At 42.0% G+C, this 18,815-nt stretch overlaps 1 protein-coding gene across 4 annotated transcripts in view; it reads right to left on the bottom strand.

Annotated features, from left to right (window-relative positions):
- oxr1a (oxidation resistance 1a) overlaps window positions 1-18,815 on the bottom strand; it is a 179,562-nt gene that overhangs the window by 22,662 nt on the left and 138,085 nt on the right. For all 4 annotated transcript variants that reach the window (XM_083529909.1, XM_083529911.1, XM_083529910.1 and 1 more), the window contains 4 exons: window positions 18,534-18,641; window positions 3,622-3,780; window positions 3,053-3,237; window positions 46-659 (listed from right to left, as the gene is read on the bottom strand). In XM_083529909.1, coding sequence (XP_083386035.1) covers window positions 46-659; window positions 3,053-3,237; window positions 3,622-3,780; window positions 18,534-18,641 — 1,066 coding nt within the window. The remainder of the gene's footprint in view (window positions 1-45; window positions 660-3,052; window positions 3,238-3,621; window positions 3,781-18,533; window positions 18,642-18,815) is intronic.

The following is an 18,815-nucleotide window of genomic DNA, read 5'->3' as shown; positions in this document are numbered from 1 at the left end:
ATAAGCAAAAACTTGTGCATGTGGAATCCACACATTGTGTCTTACCCTCTACTGAGCCCTGTCTCTGCCCGCCTTTGCCTGACACGGTCTCTTTCTGGTTGTGCTGTGCATTTTCTCGTTGCTCCTTGGCCTGTTGCATAGTGTGACTCTTCCACATCTTTCGCAGCTCCTCCACATCCGTTTCAGAGTCCCGCTTGCCCTCTCTGGTGATTCTCACCTCGTCAGGGTTACGTTCCTGGTCTGTGACCTCTGTGGCAGCGGAACTCAGGGTGGGTGTGGGTTGTGGCTGGCGCTCTTCTTGGTCCCTGCTGGTTGTTGTTGTGCTTAGCTGCTCCTGGCTTTTGGACTCTTCTGAAACACTGACAGTTTCTACGGCTGTATCTCCCTTAGTCTTTTCCTCGTCCTTGTCCTTGGGCTTTGCCTCTTCGTCTGGATCATACCTGACTGTTTGTACAGATTCAGAGGATGACTGGCCCTCGCTCTGGAGCTGCTGGGCGGACGGCTGCTCCTCACGAATAGGTGAGAGCTCAGGCTCGGTGAACACGTCCTCGGAGAGCGAGGCGTCCGTGCTGCGTGGGGCTGTGCTGCCACTGTCGTATGCCTCTCTCAGACGCAGTTCTGCATGATAAACAGGTCCTGACAACCATGCATCAATGTCCCTGCAGGCACAAAAATGTTCATTTGGTTAACATTTGAATTGCCATACAGGGTAGAGTGATACTTAAGACACTGCAGTAGTCAGAAAAAAAAAAACTAGAACTATATAGAATGATCAGGCATAACGATATGACCACCTGACTAATATTGTGTTGGTCCACCTTTAGCTGCCAAAACAGCATTAACTTCTTCAGCAGTTTGAGCTACAGTTGCTCATCTGCTCTTCTGAACAGCCCAAAAGTTTTGGACATGCTTTGACCCAGTCGTCTAGCCATCGCAATTTGTCAAACTTGCTCAAATCCTTACGCTTGCCCATTTTTCATGCTTCTAACACGTCAACTTTGAGGACAAAATGTTGCTGCCTAATAAATAATAATTGCTGCCTAATAAATAAATCCCACCCACTAACAGGTGCCATGATGAAGAGATAATCAGCGTTACTCACTCACTGGTTATAATGTTATAATGTTATGCCAGATCGGTGTACAATATGACATACATGCAAATATATGTAATTGTTATATGATACTTTATTATGTTCTAAAGGCTGAATCACATTTGCTTTTAACTGTGCACACAAGATGGCTCCCATTTCATTCTGCAGTTGTTTAAGCACTGTCTGTGATACTGTATTTACAATTGAACCCTAGTTATGGTACAGTACCCTTATGTAGTATCATACACAGATAATGAATAGAGTTTTTGATTTGAGACCATCAAAGCATTCAGAATGAAAAGTTTTAAAGCTTGCTTGTTAGATTTGTTTTAAATTGCTGAACATGTTGCAGTGGTTCCACTGGTATCGTGTTGAACAAGCGTCCAGATTACACAACCTATGTAAGCCTGTAGGTATACAATGCATTTGCATTTACATTTGCGGCCTTTGGCAGACGCCCTTATCCAGAGCAACTTGCAACTGAGCAGGGGAGGGTTTTAGGGCTTTGCTTAAGGGCCCAGCAGTGGCAGCTTGGTGGTGGTGGGATTTGAACCTGTGATCTTCTGATCCAAAGCTCAATGCCTTAACCACTGAGCTACCACCTCCCAACCCCACACATGTTGCTGAGTAATACACCTATAAAGTCATACATCAAATATAATCGTGGATGAAGTGTATGTAGAGTCTGGTCTTTCCCTCATTCCCTCGACTTTTAATCTAAATTGCGCAGGAAGTGACAACAGTGACAGAGCAGTGCTGGCATTGGTTGAGGCTCATCTACATTCCCAAACCAATAACACCCACCAGACTTTAAAGTGCTACACAGTATGGCAACAAAGCTGTTCTCTTATATTTTGTTATTGTTTCGTTTGCCAAGTGACTGCATAACAAAATACCAGAGCAGCATTTGATCATCCTGTTTGTGAGGAAGTGCTGTCCACTATATATATAAATAATGAAAAGAATAAAAACTTTGTAGTGGTCTAGTCTAGTCCTGACCTGAATCCTATTGAGATGCTGTGGCATGACCTTTAAAAGGCGGTTCATGCTCGAAAACCCTCCAATGTGGCTGAATTACAAAATTTCTGCATAGATGAGTGGACCAACATTTCTCCACAGCGCTGTAACAGACTTAATGCAAGTTATTGCAAACGCTTGATTGCAGTTGCTGCTGCTAAGGGTGGCCCAACCAGTTATTATGTTTAGGGGGCAAACACCTTTTCACAGAGGGCCATGTAGTTTTGGATTTTGTTTTACCTTAATAATAAAAACCTTTATTTAAAAACTGCATGTTGTGTTCTCTTGTTTTATCTTTTACTAATATTTAAATTAGTTTGATGATCTGAAACATTAAAGTCTGACAAACATGCAAAAATAAATAAATAAATATCAGGAAGGGGGCAAACCCTTTTTCACACCACAAGCATACCTAATATGGGATAGTCTCCCAAAAGATCTCCTTCTCTTCCAGATATTTCCTGGGTAATATTTTTAATATCATGTAATTAGTTTAGAGTTTGGAAATGGGAAGTAAGTAATGAATACTGCAAAAATGGCAGCAGGGGAAAAAAAAGAAAAAAGTCACTCATAAATGATCAATAAGAGGATATAAACATTCAGGCAGGCGGAAAGGCTGATAAAATCATTAACTTCTTATTATGAAACAGAAAGGGTGACGTAGGCGGCTGAAAATGTGCTTCATTGACCTTGGAGCGTAAATCCATTTCCTGTATCATCAGGCTGAACAATGGATATCAGAGGCAATTTTACAGTCATAAAATTATGCTTTTTTTTTATATATCTGTCACTACGTTGTTTCAGCCTAATGAATCTCACAAGCGACGTGGGTCTCAGTATGAGGGCACGAAAAACATAATATACGAATGTGTTTATTATAACAGTGAACTGCAGGGTACGGCGTAATTCATCATTGACGAAATCATTCATCAGAAGTCTTACGTGGGCAGAGTGTCGCGGATCCTGCTGTCTGTGATCTCTCGATACACGGCTGCAGATTGCACCTCCTCCAGCGGGCACATGATCCCGTATTCCTCACATCCGCGCTCCTGCACCAGCGGGTCTGTCCGGTGAGGGTCAAACATGATGTTGTTAGGTGTCACCAGCAACACCCCGCTAACAGCCCCCTGGAGAAAGAGTGAGATTTGTTGGTTTGTTCACTACAATGCAACAGTTAAAACAATGGCAATTCTCTCAGCAATAGAAAATGAGCTGAAGGAGAATATGAGCCAAATGCTTGGTATTCCTAGGGAATCGATCAGTTCAATTTAATAAAGACAATACAATATCTCCTGCGGGGACTGGATCTGTTTCTGAAGCAGCTGCCATACTTTTATTTCCATTATAACATTGAAACCCTGCCATTTGACAATCCAGGCTCTCCCTGAGTATTATTAGTTCAGAATTTCTCCACAAGCCATGAGAGGAAAATAAACGTTCAAGAGGCTTTTTACAAATATGTGCTTTGTGTCTGTGTGTCTAATTGAAGAAGACCAAGCGTGCTGACTCGCCTTGCCATCTGTTATGTACTTGCAGTTGATTTTGAGGAACTTCTCGGTAAGTGCCTCCTCCTCCTCTGAGGTGGAGGAGACGATGCGAGAGTGGCGAAGAGCCGAGAAAGCTGGCGGAGCCGAGGATGGGATGTCTGAGCGAGGACCTCCATCAGAGTCCTAGAAGAGAATGGAACAGAAATGTCTGTGTGATTGTAAGCAATGACCTCCCACATCATGATTGTTTACATTTATCTTCCTTTATCTTCCTTTGCTTCATCATTGCACCTGCTAGTGGGTGGGATATATTACATTTTGTCCTCAAAGTTGACGTGTTAGAAGCAGAAAAAATGGGCGAGCGTAAGGATTTTGAGTTTGACAGTCAGACTGTTCCCGGTCTGCAGTGTTCAGTATCTATCTAAAATGAACAGTGGTGAACCAGCGACATGGTCATGGGCGGCCGAGGCTCATTGATGCACGTGCGGAGCGAAGGCTGGCCCGTGTGGTCCGATCCAACAGACGAGCTCTTGTAGCTCACATTGCTTAAGAAGTTAATGCTGTTAATGCATAACAGGTCAGGATTTTTATGCCAGCAAATAGGAGACCAACACAATATTAATCAGGTGGTCATAATGTTATGCTTGATGTGTATGATACCATCTAGTTTGTAAAGTTACCCATAACGCAGTAGTGCTTACTGTCTTTACGAACATTTTTCTCTATATAATTTTACTTATATTTGCCTCGGTTTATTCACAGAAATCAAAACAAGAACAAAGACGTTGATTACCTACAGACTGTAAATGACGTAACACATATGAATTCAACGAAATTGGTTGCAAAGTAATCAAATGACGTGAACAGTAACTTACAAGCTCGAATTTCCGAATGGTGCCGGTGACGAGCTCCTGGAGTGCTTATAAAATCTCTGTGTTTGCCTAGTGCAGCGTAAGATCAAACATGACTTCATATGATGGTTTTGGGAAACAGGGGTAAGGGGCTGGCAACTTAAGTCTTTACAGTTTTATAGACTTTCTTACATCAAGTTAATGTGACAGTTAGTGGAAGAAAGAGCTGGAGGAAGCAGAAACAATATTTTCTGCCTTGGAAGAAAAAAAGAGGAACTGTATTTAGTTTTTACAGGCATCCGGGGAGGGTTGAGAAAGTAGAGCAAGGGTCATGAATAAAAAAAAGCACCAGGATTTGCACTGTTTTGCCTGTAAGTAATATCCTATGTGGTAGGATAAATAAATAATTTATGATATTATTAAAAATTATATCATAAATATCTACAGAGACATGGTGCGTTGTTGTAATCTGTGCATATGCATGTCGAAATTAAAATGATGGTCACGTCGCTTGTCTTGTCTCGGCCTTCCCAGGACACCACGAAAGAAAACGTCTCTTTTCCCCGGACGGTTCACTTCGCAGGGAGCGCGTGCATGTGAATGACGACGAAGAATTAAAACCAGCCTCTGAAACATGGATTAGCTATTCAACTCTTGTACGCTCAGGGAATAAAAACTCTCTGTGTGTCTGTGTGTGTGTGTGTGTGGTGTTAGAGGAGCAGAGATCACCCTATGCAGACGCAACGGCCAAAGAGTGGGCAGCACGGTCTGCTTCAAAGGAGACCTCCGGCCCACGGCTGTCTGCTGCACTCTAGTAGACACTCCCACAGCAGCAAACACACACACACATCTATTATTTTTGGAAAAATCTAAACCAACACACACAAGTTGGTGTTAAAATCTATGAAACACGATCCTACTCATGTACTGTTGCTCTGTACTTGACCGTACTATTTCCTTGTAAGAGTCAGATGTGCTGTTTCCAGAAGCAGGAAAAAAAAGTCACATTTCATGACTTTAGAAAACAGAGACCAGGCTGCTTTGAAGGAAATATATACTATTTTTAACCATGCTGCAGCAGTGCAATGCAATTGCATCTTCAGGACTAAGGTGTTGTTTATTTTGCAATGCTTTCCCTTTCACTACGGTTGTCAAGTGTGTATATCCCCGGAGATCTCGCAGCAACAACAGTCATTCAGCTTTGAATATTAACTGAAGCTCTTGACCTGTATTTGCATGGCTTTTTGCTGTAGGTTAATACGACGTGATTGGTTCCTAATAAACTGGTGAGCAAATGAGACCTTAAACAGGATTAAGGAAAATTCTGCCTAATGAAAAGGCATTTAATCGAAACATTACAGTCGATATAAAACCTAGTACAAATACGACATATGTTATTTGGATTGCAGACAAAACCTGGCTGTCAGACGTCTGTGTTTTGTTACCTACTTCTCGGTTCTTGTCAATACATACATTTTATTTAATACTGCATTCACACTTTGTCTGAATTTAATTTGATTAATATAGTGCTTTTAACAGTGACTCAAAGCAGCTTTACACCGATAATAAGCAGTAACAAAAGAAGGAATTTCGCCTCACGTTCACACATCTCATGCCAATTTAAAAACTTTTCTCGTCTGGGAGTTTCCATCATCTCCAAACTCGCCAAGGCTACGCAGAACAGTCCGCGCATGCAAACAATCTAATTTGCATGTTGTTTCATTCATCGTGTTTGCCTGAAATGTCATTTACGCAATTATTTTCTGTAAATCACCCGCAGGATGTGTGCTAAGTACACATCCAATTTATCAGACTGCACAAGCAAATTTGCCTGCGATCTCAGTAAATCAAGGCCTCGAGCTGTGTCCTTGACTGTGTTATTTTTAGTAAATTATTCTCAGTGATTAGGGAGTCACTAAACAAAATAAACGAATCGCTCGATTCGGGCCGCGGCCTCAAGTTTTTAAAAACAGTCGTTTGAGTAGAAGTCACAGTTTGATGCCTTTTCTCTCTCAATCACAGTATAGTGTATAGTACAAAATCAGCATGGGTTACAGTGTACAGTATAATGACCTGCTGCTTTTTCATGGATTGTAGCATGGAAATCATTGTTTTACATGCGGAACATAAGCTCGGAGTTCCCTCATGAACATATTAAGTGGCCGACCGCACGATTTAGTCTCTGCCTCTATATTTTGAGCGCAGTGTAGCTCCTCAATTTGTACTGCACATGTGCTAAAACTCAGATTTTGCTCTGCGCACAGTCTAGCGGTATGGATTCTTTAGCGTTTTATGTACAGCTTCAAGAATTTCTCAGAAAAACGAGAAATTCCAGACAATTCCGCATATCGAGCGAGTGCATGAATGAAGAAATAAAGGATAGAAAGAAATAATTAATATATGAATAAATAAATACATAAATTAAATTAATAAATAAACAACTATTTTGTGTTTTTATTAAATGCAGGCAGTTGTAAAAGTATGCAGAAATAAACAAAACATTTAAGTAGAACAAATCTTTGGAAAATTGAATATTAAATGTATAACAATGCGCACACACACACACACACACACACACACACACACACACACACACACACACACACACACACACACACTTGTATACACATCTGTATTACCCAAATGGGGTCTAACAAATGTAAACGATTTAATTTCATTTTTTCTATCGATTTAATGGTATTTAATCAATTTCATTTGTGCTAATTAGATGAATTACTCAATTTAATCAATATAATAAAAAGGTATTTAACATTAATTTGATTTATTATAAATTTTTTATAGATATTATTTTTTTTTTATTTAAACCGAGCAGGCACTGTAAACTGTTATTGTGTACACAAATATTAATAATAATAAACATTGGTAATAAACGTTTTTTTATTAAATCTTTTTTGACAGTTTTCCCCTAAAATGCATTTCTTTCCCCTAAATTTAACTAAATTGAAGCGAAACTGTGAATCTTGTGAACAGTTAAAAGGTCACGTCTTGTCTTGTTCACAGCCTTCGCCACTTTCTTGTTTATTTCAAGTGTAAGTGTGTGTGTGTGTGTGTGTGTGTGTGTGTGTGTGTGTGTGTGTGTGTGTATATATATACTCCTTGATTTCCGTTGTTTCTCTGCAAAGTGATACGTTCAGTGCCTGTCATTTACAGAGTGTTTCATTCATAGTTTCAGGTTTTGTGTTTCTCGTTTCTGTTTCCGTTTCATTATTGTTTTGCTTTTGTAATGTTTGCCGACTGCCCGACCGTAGCCTGTTTTATGTTTCGATTCTGCCTGCTTTTATAATAAAACGCTCTTACATAGCACTCGCGTCCACCTCTGCTCTCGTCAGTACTCGCATTACATAACAGGTGTAACCTTAAAAGCTAAATCATCATGTAGTTCCCATTTATACCACAAAACATTTCCAAATCTATCCTCTGCAAACGTAGTCAAAATAAGAAATATGCTAAGCCAGCATAATGCAGGCTGTCTAGACTGGAGTATTGCGATATATTGCTGGCTGGCTGCCCCGCAACCTCTTTACTATAATGTCCTTCTAACGCCGTTCAAGCCTCTGAATGGATTAGGACCCATGTGTCTTGCTGAGCTCTTGAAGCAGCACAGACAATCTTGAGCACTTCACTCAGCTAAGACAGGCTTATTGTTAGGACAGAGGATCAGTCACAATTCAGCCGGTGAAAGATATTTTCCTTAGACTGTGCCTGAACTCTAAAAAGGGTTCCAGAGAATTTTGCAGCAAAAATGGGTGTTTTTACATCCAGATTAAAACAGACTCGTTTTTAGTTCTAAGATATTATCTGCGACTCAAGAATAATGATGGATGTAATCAGGATGTAAAGGTACCTGAAGCATGAATATACGCTAGTGATTAAGATTTCGGCGCATACTGGCTACAAAAAAAAAAAAACAAACCAACAGAATACTTAATATGCGCCTTTATTAAGCCAATCTTGACAGCATAATTTCACATTTGTGCACATTCGGGCCTCCGAAAGAATTCAAAAGGACATTCTTCCCGCCCTGTGACCCCAAATCTCCGGTGTTCTGCCACGCTGAGACAGACCAAACCACCCCCCAGCCTGAAAAAAGCAACTGTAGAGTCAAAACATGTCTTCCTAGTACAGAATTTTTGCATACCAACTACCCCTTCGGGACCCGAATTGGCGCAACACCCACCGCCCTCTTCTTCAGACACAGGGAGCTGAGCACAGGAAGGGGGCGTGAGTCTAGCACATTACGGACGGAGCTGGAAATAGTTGGGAGTATTTACAGATCTAATGCTAGCCTACTGTTTAAAGAGCTGTCCCTTGGGAGCTCTTCACAGATATTCACCTCCATTCATGAGTGAGGAGATAATGCATTTAAAGCCAATTGTTAAAAGAGGCTCTTACATGTGGATCAACCTGGAATATTTATATTAATAACTGCCAGTTCTGCTTAAACATCGCCACTGGGATGAGCACCAGTGCTTTATTTGCAGCTAGTGTATGTGTGAGACAGTTACAAGCTTGGGATCTTGTATGATTCTGTGATTAACTCTTCATCCTAGCATTAATCATTAAAGAAATTCCTTTAAACAAAATGTAATCGTTGGAAATGGAATAAAATGAAGTTGCTTACGTGATCCGATCCACGGAAAAGTGATAATGCTGTGAACTACATTGATCAGGCATAACATTATGACCACCTGCCGAATATTGTGTTGTGACCCGTTCGAGCAGTAACAGTAACTTCTTCAGCAATTTGAGCTACAGTGGGTCTTCTGTTGGATCGGACCACAGGGACCAGCATTCGCTTCCCACATGCATCAGTCGTCTAGACGTCATAATTCGGCCCTTTTCAAACTCGCTCAAATCCTTACCATTGCCCGTTTTCCATGCTTCTAACGTCAACTGAGCACTGTGTTCTCCCCGTGCAGCGTGCAGTCTCACGTGTAAAAACAAACAGCACAGGGCATCAGTGATTCACCTCTAGAGGTCGCTCTCATAATGACAGCAGACTTTTTTTTAGTCGCTTCAGCAAATATCGGTATGGATTTTTGGCAAAACTGATGAATCGGTCAACCTCTAACTATAATGATAGGTCCCACTATGGGCAGCAAAGGAAAAGTGTTGACATTTCTTCTTCTTCTTCTTTCGGCTGCTCCCATTAGGGGTCGCCACAGCGGATCATCCGTCTCCATACCACCCTGTCCTCTATATCTGCCTCTTTTACACCAACTACCTGCATGTCTTCCCTCACCACATCCATGAACCTCCTCCTTGGCCTTCCTCTTTTCCTCCTACCTGGTGGCTCCATCTTCAGCATTTTTCTACCAATATAATTCATGTCCCTTCTCTGCACATGTCCAAACCATCTCAATCTCGCCTCCCTCACCTTGTCACCAAAACATCCTACATGTGCTGTCCCTCTAATAAACTCATTTCTAATCTTGTCCATCCTCGTCACTCCCAACGAAAACCTCAACATCTTCAGCTCTGCTTCCTCCAGCTCCACCTCCTGTTTTTTACTCAATGCCACTGTCTCTAATCCATACAACATCGCAGGTCTCACCACAGTCCTATAAACTTTCCCTTTCATTCTTGCAGATACCCTACTATCACAAATCACTCCTGTCACTCTTCTCCACCCACTCCACCCTGCCTGCACTCTTTTCTTTACTTCCCTAACACACTCTCCATTACTTTGCACTGTTGACCCCAGGTACCTGAACTCCTCCACCTTTTCCACCTCTTCTCCCTGCAACCGCATCACTCCACTGCCCTCCCTCTCATTCACACACATGTACTCTGTCTTACTCCTACTGACTTTCATTCCCCTTCTCTCCAGCGCATATCTCCACCTCTCCAGGCTCTTCTCAACCTGCTCTCTACTCTCACCACAAATCACAATATCATCTGCAAACATCATAGTCCAGGGAGACTCCTGTCTGACCTCGTCCGTCAACCTGTCCATCACCACTGCAAACAGGAAAGGGCTCAGGGCCGATCCTTGATGCAGTCCAACCTTCACCCTGAACCAGTCTGTCGTACCTACTGCACACTTTACTGCCGTCACACTGTCCTCATACATGTCCTGCACCACCCTCACATACTTCTCTGACACACCTGACTTCCTCATACAATACCACAACTCCTCTCTCGGCACCCTGTCGTACGCTTTCTCTAAATCCACAAATACACAATGCAGCTCCTTCTGTCCTTCTCTATACTTCTCCATCAACATCCTCAAAGCAAATAAGGCATTTGTGGTGCTCTTCCTCGGCATGAAACCATACTGTTGCTCACAGATGGCCACCTCTTCTCTCAGCCTGGCTTCCACTACTCTTTCCCATAACTTCATGGTGTGACTGATCAACTTAATTCCCCTGTAGTTACTGCAGGTCTGCACATCTCCCTTATGCTTAAAGATCGGTACCAGCACACTCCTTCTCCATTCCTCAGGCATCCTCTCCCCTTCCAGAATCCTGTTAAACAATCTGGTTAAAAACTCCACTGCCATCTCTCCTAAACATCTCCACGCTTCTACCGGTATGTCATCTGGTCCAACCGACTTTCCATTCTTCATCCTCTTAATCGCTGCTCTCACTTCCTCCTTACTAATCCTATCTACATCCTGCTTCACCAACTCCACATCCTCCAACCTTCTCTCTCTCTGATTTTCCTCATTCATCAGCTGCTCAAAATACTCCCTCCATCTTCTCAACACACTCTCCTCACTAGTCAACACATTTCCCTCTCCATCCTTTATTGCTCTAACTTGCAGTACATCCTTCCCAGCTCGGTCCCTCTGCTTGGCCAATCGGTATAAATCCTTTTCTCCTTCCTTAGTGTCCAACCTCTTATACAGTTCCTCATATGCCTTTTCCTTGGCTTTCGCCACATCCCTTTTAACCTGCTGCCGCATCTCCTTGTACTCCTGCCTACTCTTCTCATCACTCTGTTGATCCCACTTCTGTTTTGCCAATCTATTTCCCCTAATGCTCTCCTGCACTTCCTCATTCCACCACCACGTCTCCTTGTCTTGCTTTCTATTTCCAGATGTCACACCAAGTACTTTTCTAGCTGCCTCCCTCATCACTCCTGCAGTAGTTGCCCAATCATCCGGCACCTCTTCACCACCACCAAGCCTCTGTCTGACCTTTTCCCTGAACCTCACACTACACTCTTCCTCCTTCAGTTTCCACCATCTTATTCTTCTTTCAAACCTTACTTTCCTCCTCTTCTTCTTCCCCTCCAAAACCATCCTACAGACCACCATCCGATGCTGTCTAGCTACACTGTCCCCCGCCAACACCTTACAGTCTCCAATCTCCTTCAGTTTGCATCTCCTACACAGAAGATAATCCACCTGTGTGCACCTTCCTCCACTCTTATACGTCACCCTATGATCCTCCTTCTTCTTAAAATACGTGTTCACCACTGCCATTTCCATCCTTTTAGCAAAATCTACCACCATCTGCCCTTCCACATTCCTCTCCTTAAAACCATACCTACCCATCACCTCCTCATCACCTCTGTTCCCTTCACCTACATGCCCATTAAAGTCTGCCCCAATCACCAATCGTTCTTTCCTAGGTACACCATCTACCACTTCATCTAATTCACGCCAGAATCTTTCTTTCTCCTCCATCTCACAGCCAACTTGTGGAGCATAGGCACTGATGACATTTATCATCATCCCTTCAACTTCAACTTGACATTTAATACTCCTATAGTTTTTTAGGAGCTGAACTTTAAATGCACACTCAAATAAACCTCAGTACTTTTTAATAAATGTTACAACACTGCTGTTTGGGTTTTGTTTTTGTTACCTTTTAACACCAATAAAATATCCCTCATACATTTAGCCGTGACAGGCTGCAGTGCTTTCCACTAATCACTGCAAGAAAATTACAAAAAGTGATGGATGGATTGTCCTAATGCATATGGACACTTTAATACACCAAAGGAAAGCGGATAAACTGCTGTGAAAGCCGAAGTCCAAACAACACAAAACAACACTGTCACTAATTCAGGGCAATAGGCAGCAGTTTTAAAAGAATTGAGACTGGCTGCCTTTACAAGACTTTACATGGAGGATGCATGTTAGGTTGGTTGCTACTGACAGGGAAGAGTGACACGTGACTAAATGATGTAGAAAAATTGAGGAAATATGTTTTAGTGTGGATTTGGTGTATTTCAGTTTAGGTTGTGGTTAAGAGAAGTGCCAGTGCCTCAAACTTCCCATGTCAGAAAGAAATACCAACAGTATAAAAAGCATTTGTTCCTCTAAGTTTCTATAAAATAGCTGCATATGATTGAATTCCCTAGTAGGCAAATTCTGTGGGAAAACCACACACCTGTCCACCCCGTCTAGAAACTCACACCTGGTTTCACAAGTTGGACAAAACAGAAAACAGCCACATACAGTGCCTTGCGAAAGTATTCGGCCCCCTTGAACTTTGCGACCTTTTGCCACATTTCAGGCTTCAAACATAAAGATATGAATTTTTTTGTGAAGAATCAACAACAAGTGGGACACAATTATGAAGTGGAACGAAATTTATTGGATATTTCAAACTTTTTTAACAAATAAAAAACTGAAAAATTGGGCGTGCAACATTATTCAGCCCCTTTACTTTCAGTGCAGCAAACTCTCTCCAGAAGTTCAGTGAGGATCTCTGAATGATCCAATGTTGACCTAAATGACTAATGATGATAAATAGAATCCACCTGTGTGTAATCAAGTCTCCGTATAAATGCACCTGCACTGTGATAGTCTCAGAGGTCCGTTTAAAGCGCAGAGAGCATCATGAAGAACAAGGAACACACCAGGCAGGGCCGAGATACTGTTGTGGAGAAGTTTAAAGCCGGATTTGGATACAAAACGACTTTCCAAGCTTTAAACATCCCAAGGAGCACTCTGCAAGCGATAATATGGAAATGGAAGGAGTATCAGACCACTGCAAATCTACCAAGACCTGGCCGTCCCTCTAAACTTTCAGCTCATACAAAGAGAAGACTGATCAGAGATGCAGCCAAGAGGCCCATGATCACTCTGGATGAACTGCAGAGATCTACAGCTGAGGTGGGAGACTCTGTCCATAGGACAACAATCAGTCGTATACTGCACAAATCTGGCCTTTATGGAAGAGTGGCAAGAAGAAAGCCATTCCTTAAAGATATCCATAAAAAGTGTCGTTTAAAGTTTGCCACAAGCCACCTGGGAGACACACCAAACATGTGGAAGAAGGTGCTCTGGTCAGATGAAACCAAAATCGGACTTTTTGTCAACAATGCAAAAGGTTATGTTTGGCGTAAAAGCAACACAGCTCATCACCCTGAACACACCATCCCCACTGTCAAACATGGTGGTGGCAGCATCATGGTTTGGGCCTGCTTTTCTTCAGCAGGGACAGGGAAGATGGTTAAAATTGATGGGAAGATGGATGGAGCCAAATACAGGACCATTCTGGAAGAAAACCTGATGGAGTCTGCAAAAGACCTGAGATTGGGATGGAGATTTGTCTTCCAACAAGACAATGATCCAAAACATAAAGCAAAATCTACAATGGAATGGTTCACAAATAAACATATCCAGGTGTTAGAATGGCCAAGTCAAAGTCCAGACCTGAATCCAATCGAGAATCTGTGGAAAGAACTGAAAACTGCTGTTCACAAATGCTCTCCATCCAACCTCACTGAGCTCGAGCTGTTTTGCAAGGAGGAATGGGCAAAAATTTCAGTCTCTCGATGTGCAAAACTGATCGAGACATACCCCAAGCGATTTACAGCTGTAATCGCAGCAAAAGGTGGCGCTACAAAGTATTAATTTTAGGGGGCTGAATAATTTTGCATGCCCAATTTTTCAGTTTTTATTTGTTAAAAAAGTTTGAAATATCCAATAAATTTCGTTCCACTTCATGTTTGTGTCCCACTTGTTGTTAATTCTTCACAAAAAAATACAGTTTCATATCTTTATGTTTGAAGCCTGAAATGCGGCAAAATGTCGCAAAGTTCAAGGGGGCCGAATACTTTCGCAAGGCACTGTATTTGCTCAATATGTCTATTTCCCAGTGTCCTTTATACACTCCTTTATATACTGTTTACTAGATAAAGACTTTTGAATAAATGTAAATGGCAGGCCAAATATTGAACAATAATTTACCAAAGAAAATAAAGAAATATATATATTTTCAAATACAAATAAAAAAATAATTTACCCTAACCAAAACTTCTATTTTATCTGAAATTCCCATGCTTATTTGCAATCCAATGAGTAAAAAAGGTGGTGTTCAGACCTTTATTTCTTTCTCAAATACAAAAAGAAAATCTTGCTTATGTAAAATAACCAGCGTAGTTATAGATATCCACACTGGTTGTCACAGGTGCTTGTACACTTAGTAGAACCACACAGCTGACATTTCCTCCATCGGTGTTTTGATGCTGGTGGTGGAGAGCGCTGTCTAACATGTCACTCAGAATCTCACATGTTCACCTAGGCTAAGATCTGGTGATTGTGAGGGCCATAGCATGTGCTTTTCGTCTGCATTAAACCCTACAGTTACCCTTTGGTCATCCTTCTGGGGGGGTGGTAGCTCAATTGTTGAGGCTCTGGGTTAGTCATCAGAAAGTCAGGGGTTCAAGTATCGCCAAGCTGCCACTCTTTTAAGTCTAGACACTGTAGTCCAGAATATTTCCTAACCTATGATAACAGTTTCCATCTTCATACTCCATATTAATTTACAACTAATAATATAAAGCTATGACTTTCAGCTGGACGCAGGTGGATCATGTACCCCCCTAAACAAAACACTAAACATCAAATTAGTCATGCTTTGTGATGCGGCGCCGCGTTTGACTTCCGAGCACCCTTGATAACTGAGTCGAACCTAGCGAAAGCACAAGACTCTAGGCCATGTGCCAAAGCTACAGTACAACGAAAGGGTGTTAGCCAACACCAGACACATGCTGGTAATTAACACTGACCTTCCTCTTCTCTCACCTTCACCCTTTGCTTCTCCGTCTTGTATCGAATGTTGCCTCGTCTCCTGCCTTGCTATCTGTTACGCACATACGCATGCACGACTATCTCACATATGCATGCACGCCTATCTCACATACGCATGCATCGCTTTCCCTCCTCCTGCCTGCCTCTTTTTCTCTCGTGTACTGTCATGCATGCCTTCTCTCTCTCTCTCTCTCTCTCTCTCTCTCTCTCTCTCTCTCTCTCTCTCTCTCTCCACCGGAAGGCTAAATTTAGCACAAGGCAGGAAGAGGTGCGCTTGATTTGCTAACCGGATCATAGGAGAAAAAAGCTGCTGAAGGAGAATTATATAAAGTGTGAGGAGTTATAATAGTTACGCCAGAGCTGTTTGGATCATGCATCCGTAAAAAAAACACATGCGCATTAGAAACTTTCTGGAAGCGGAAAAAAAATCTATCTAGTTTGCATTTTCCCTACAAACGAAGATATAATATCAATATTATGATCACATGACGATGATACACAATATAGTGTGCCGTCGTCATCTCTCACTGAAACATTTGAAATAAACAATCTTCTTGGTTTCCTTCTTGAGTGTATTCAATGATATAGTATGGAGATGAAAAGCTGGTAAAAGTAAAAAAAAATCTACCACATGAATTGCAGCGTGTGTGTGAAGCAACCGAAGAGACCGTAGTCCTGCCCACTTATTTCACCAAGGTGTGTCCTTTCAGGTCCTGTTTCCTTATCCTTTCAGTACACTGACTTTTGAGCTAGACGAATTTTTATTCATGTTTGATCTGATAAAGCGGAAAATAAAATAAAAGGTTTTCAGCTCGCTCCTGTACTGCAATATGTAATGTAAATGTCAGAGCTGAACCACAGACTGGGCACGATGAAATAGACGTATCACTGTGGTATCAAAAAGTTTCGAGACTGGATCCGTTTACAAGAAAGTACTTTATTTATCTATGTTTACACACTATCATCCAGCGTTCCTGCCACTTCTGGAAGTCTTCTTTTCGAAGCACCTTCTGCTATTCACGCTGGATCTGCGCAAACGGCGTCAAAAAGGTGACCTCTGAGCTGGAGGGAATATTCGGGAAGAGGGCGAAGTCCACAGGAGACAAATCTGGCGAATAGGGAGGGACGGAAGTGAGATCAGGTGGATTCTTCTTTCCGCCGATCATCATGCACAAGTTGCTGAAGGGTTTAGACGTTTTTGGGGGTTGAGCTCGTTGAAGGACTTCCTGATCTCTCGTCATCTCCAGTGAGGTTCTTCCGCTCTTGAAGCGCTCGTGATACACAAAACACCTCAAGCGACTCGTTGCAGAACTTTTTTCTCTTTGTTCTAACTTGCTGTCCATGCTGAAATCACAGACGTGGTCAGAATAGCACCGGATAGCACCGTTTGTCTCGAAACATTTTTGATACCACCTCGCATAACACCACTGTATCTGTTCCCTGCCTCAAATATCCATATATATATATATTTGTATTTCAACCTGAACCGATGGTAACCTAAAATGGAAAGTTTTTCTGTGTCCCGTTTCTGCAGTTAATGATTTTGGACGCTTTATTACAAAAACAAACAGACTAGCAGCCTGATTATAAACCGCTTATAAACTTTCATACAGCATCTGACTGCTCACACCCACTAGTAAAACATCTCTCTCATGCAAATCTCTGGTGCGTTCAGCAGGATCCCTGCCCTTGTGAGACCTTTCGTCTCAGTCGGATGCCTTGTGAACCTCTTAAGCAAGCTTTTAAAAAACAACCAGGCTCTTATTCATATCTGCATTTGTAACTGTCTAGAATTCTGAATAATCTGTCTAAAATATTTAGTATCCGAACTGTAATATAATAAAAACAGAGCTCTTGTTTTAGTCGAAATGAATGGTCCAAGGTCGCTGTGTGCTTAAGCAAGATTAATGATTAATATCAACCCTGGTCAAATAATGTGTTTCATCACTTCTGTCAACATGTGTGTGTGTGTGTGTGTGTGTGTGTGTCTCAGAGGGACGTTATCGTATGCAAACGTGTTTGACTCCTGGCATGCAAAGCCAGTAAACCCAGTTCCTCGTCCTCTGCCAGTGCTTCGCCAAATCTCCCGGCTGAGTTCAATTCAAACCCCTGGAAGAGCATAACAGCCTCACTCTTATGCACTAAACCCCGTGGCAGCAATTCATTGCACTGCTTCATTAAATATGAGCACGCTGATAATAAACGTTCCCAAGTAATATATAAGTATCTGTGCAGGTCGAAAACGATACCTCTTTTATTAAAAGATCTTCAAAGCCTGGAAGGAAAAGAGATGCACATCAGATGCAGAAAAACACATACATGTTTTTAGTCACAGCTACTGGCATTTAAAACAAGTCTGTTCTATAATGACATCAAACATTTGTTGTGTAAATGTAAAAAGAAAAAGGGATGAGTCTAAAAGAAGACACACGGGACTGGCACGAGTGAAAGGAACAAAGGAAAAAGAAACAGAAGACACTATGCATGTCATTCCATACATTGTTTTGATCAAAAAGCAGGTTTGGATTTACCCACTGTACTGTCTAAAGTCTGTAATAAAACTCCGACAGCTTTATCTATATATACACCTTCACTGAATCTTCGTCCAAATCGGGAAATACAAATGTATGTAGGATTGTTGGGGGGGGACAAACCAAGAGCGAGACACCCGAGGTGCTATCTGCAACAGTTCACACTTCGTAACCTTGGCAGCATAAGAGAAAAGCTATTTTGCACATGCGGCATTCTGCAGCTCGAAATCATTGGGGAGGAAACAAAGCGCAGTGCAAACTCATCGTGTTGATGGGGAAGTCGAGTGCTTCACGTCGTCGGCTAATGTTTCCCACGACTACCGAGGCATGCATATTCACCGCAAATTGGATTAAACAATAATCAGACGGTAAAATGGAGAACCGAAGGCTTCGTATGAATGAGCATTACGTCACATAGGAGTGTCTAGGCATGTCTGTGTGCATATGACAAGATACACAATGCATTTTATCTTTTGTGTTGGAATAATGAGTCACCCCCCCCCCACCCCCCCTTTTGAAAGAAAGTCTCATGTACGTCACCTTTTCTAGTTCGGCCTCGGAGGAAGTGGGAGACAGGGGGCTGATGGGGCTGAGGGATGGGGAGCTGCCCGCACTTGACACATACTCGGGATCAGGAACGTACAGAACCTGCATAAGACATAACACAAACAAACCACTGCCACTTTACACTGCACCCACTGCAGGTTTTATGAACATCATCATGTTGTTGTATATGCATACACAGTACAAGCAATTATATACAGGAAGTACACATTTTGAAGCGATCGGAGTAGGGAGTATTTAATAACCAATATAGCATTT

This window comes from Silurus aristotelis, assembly GCF_946808225.1.
Source record: "Silurus aristotelis genome assembly, chromosome: 25".
Taxonomy (NCBI): domain Eukaryota; kingdom Metazoa; phylum Chordata; class Actinopteri; order Siluriformes; family Siluridae; genus Silurus; species Silurus aristotelis.
Note: the sequence above shows the minus strand (reverse complement) of the source record. Positions and strands in the feature narration are given on the sequence as shown.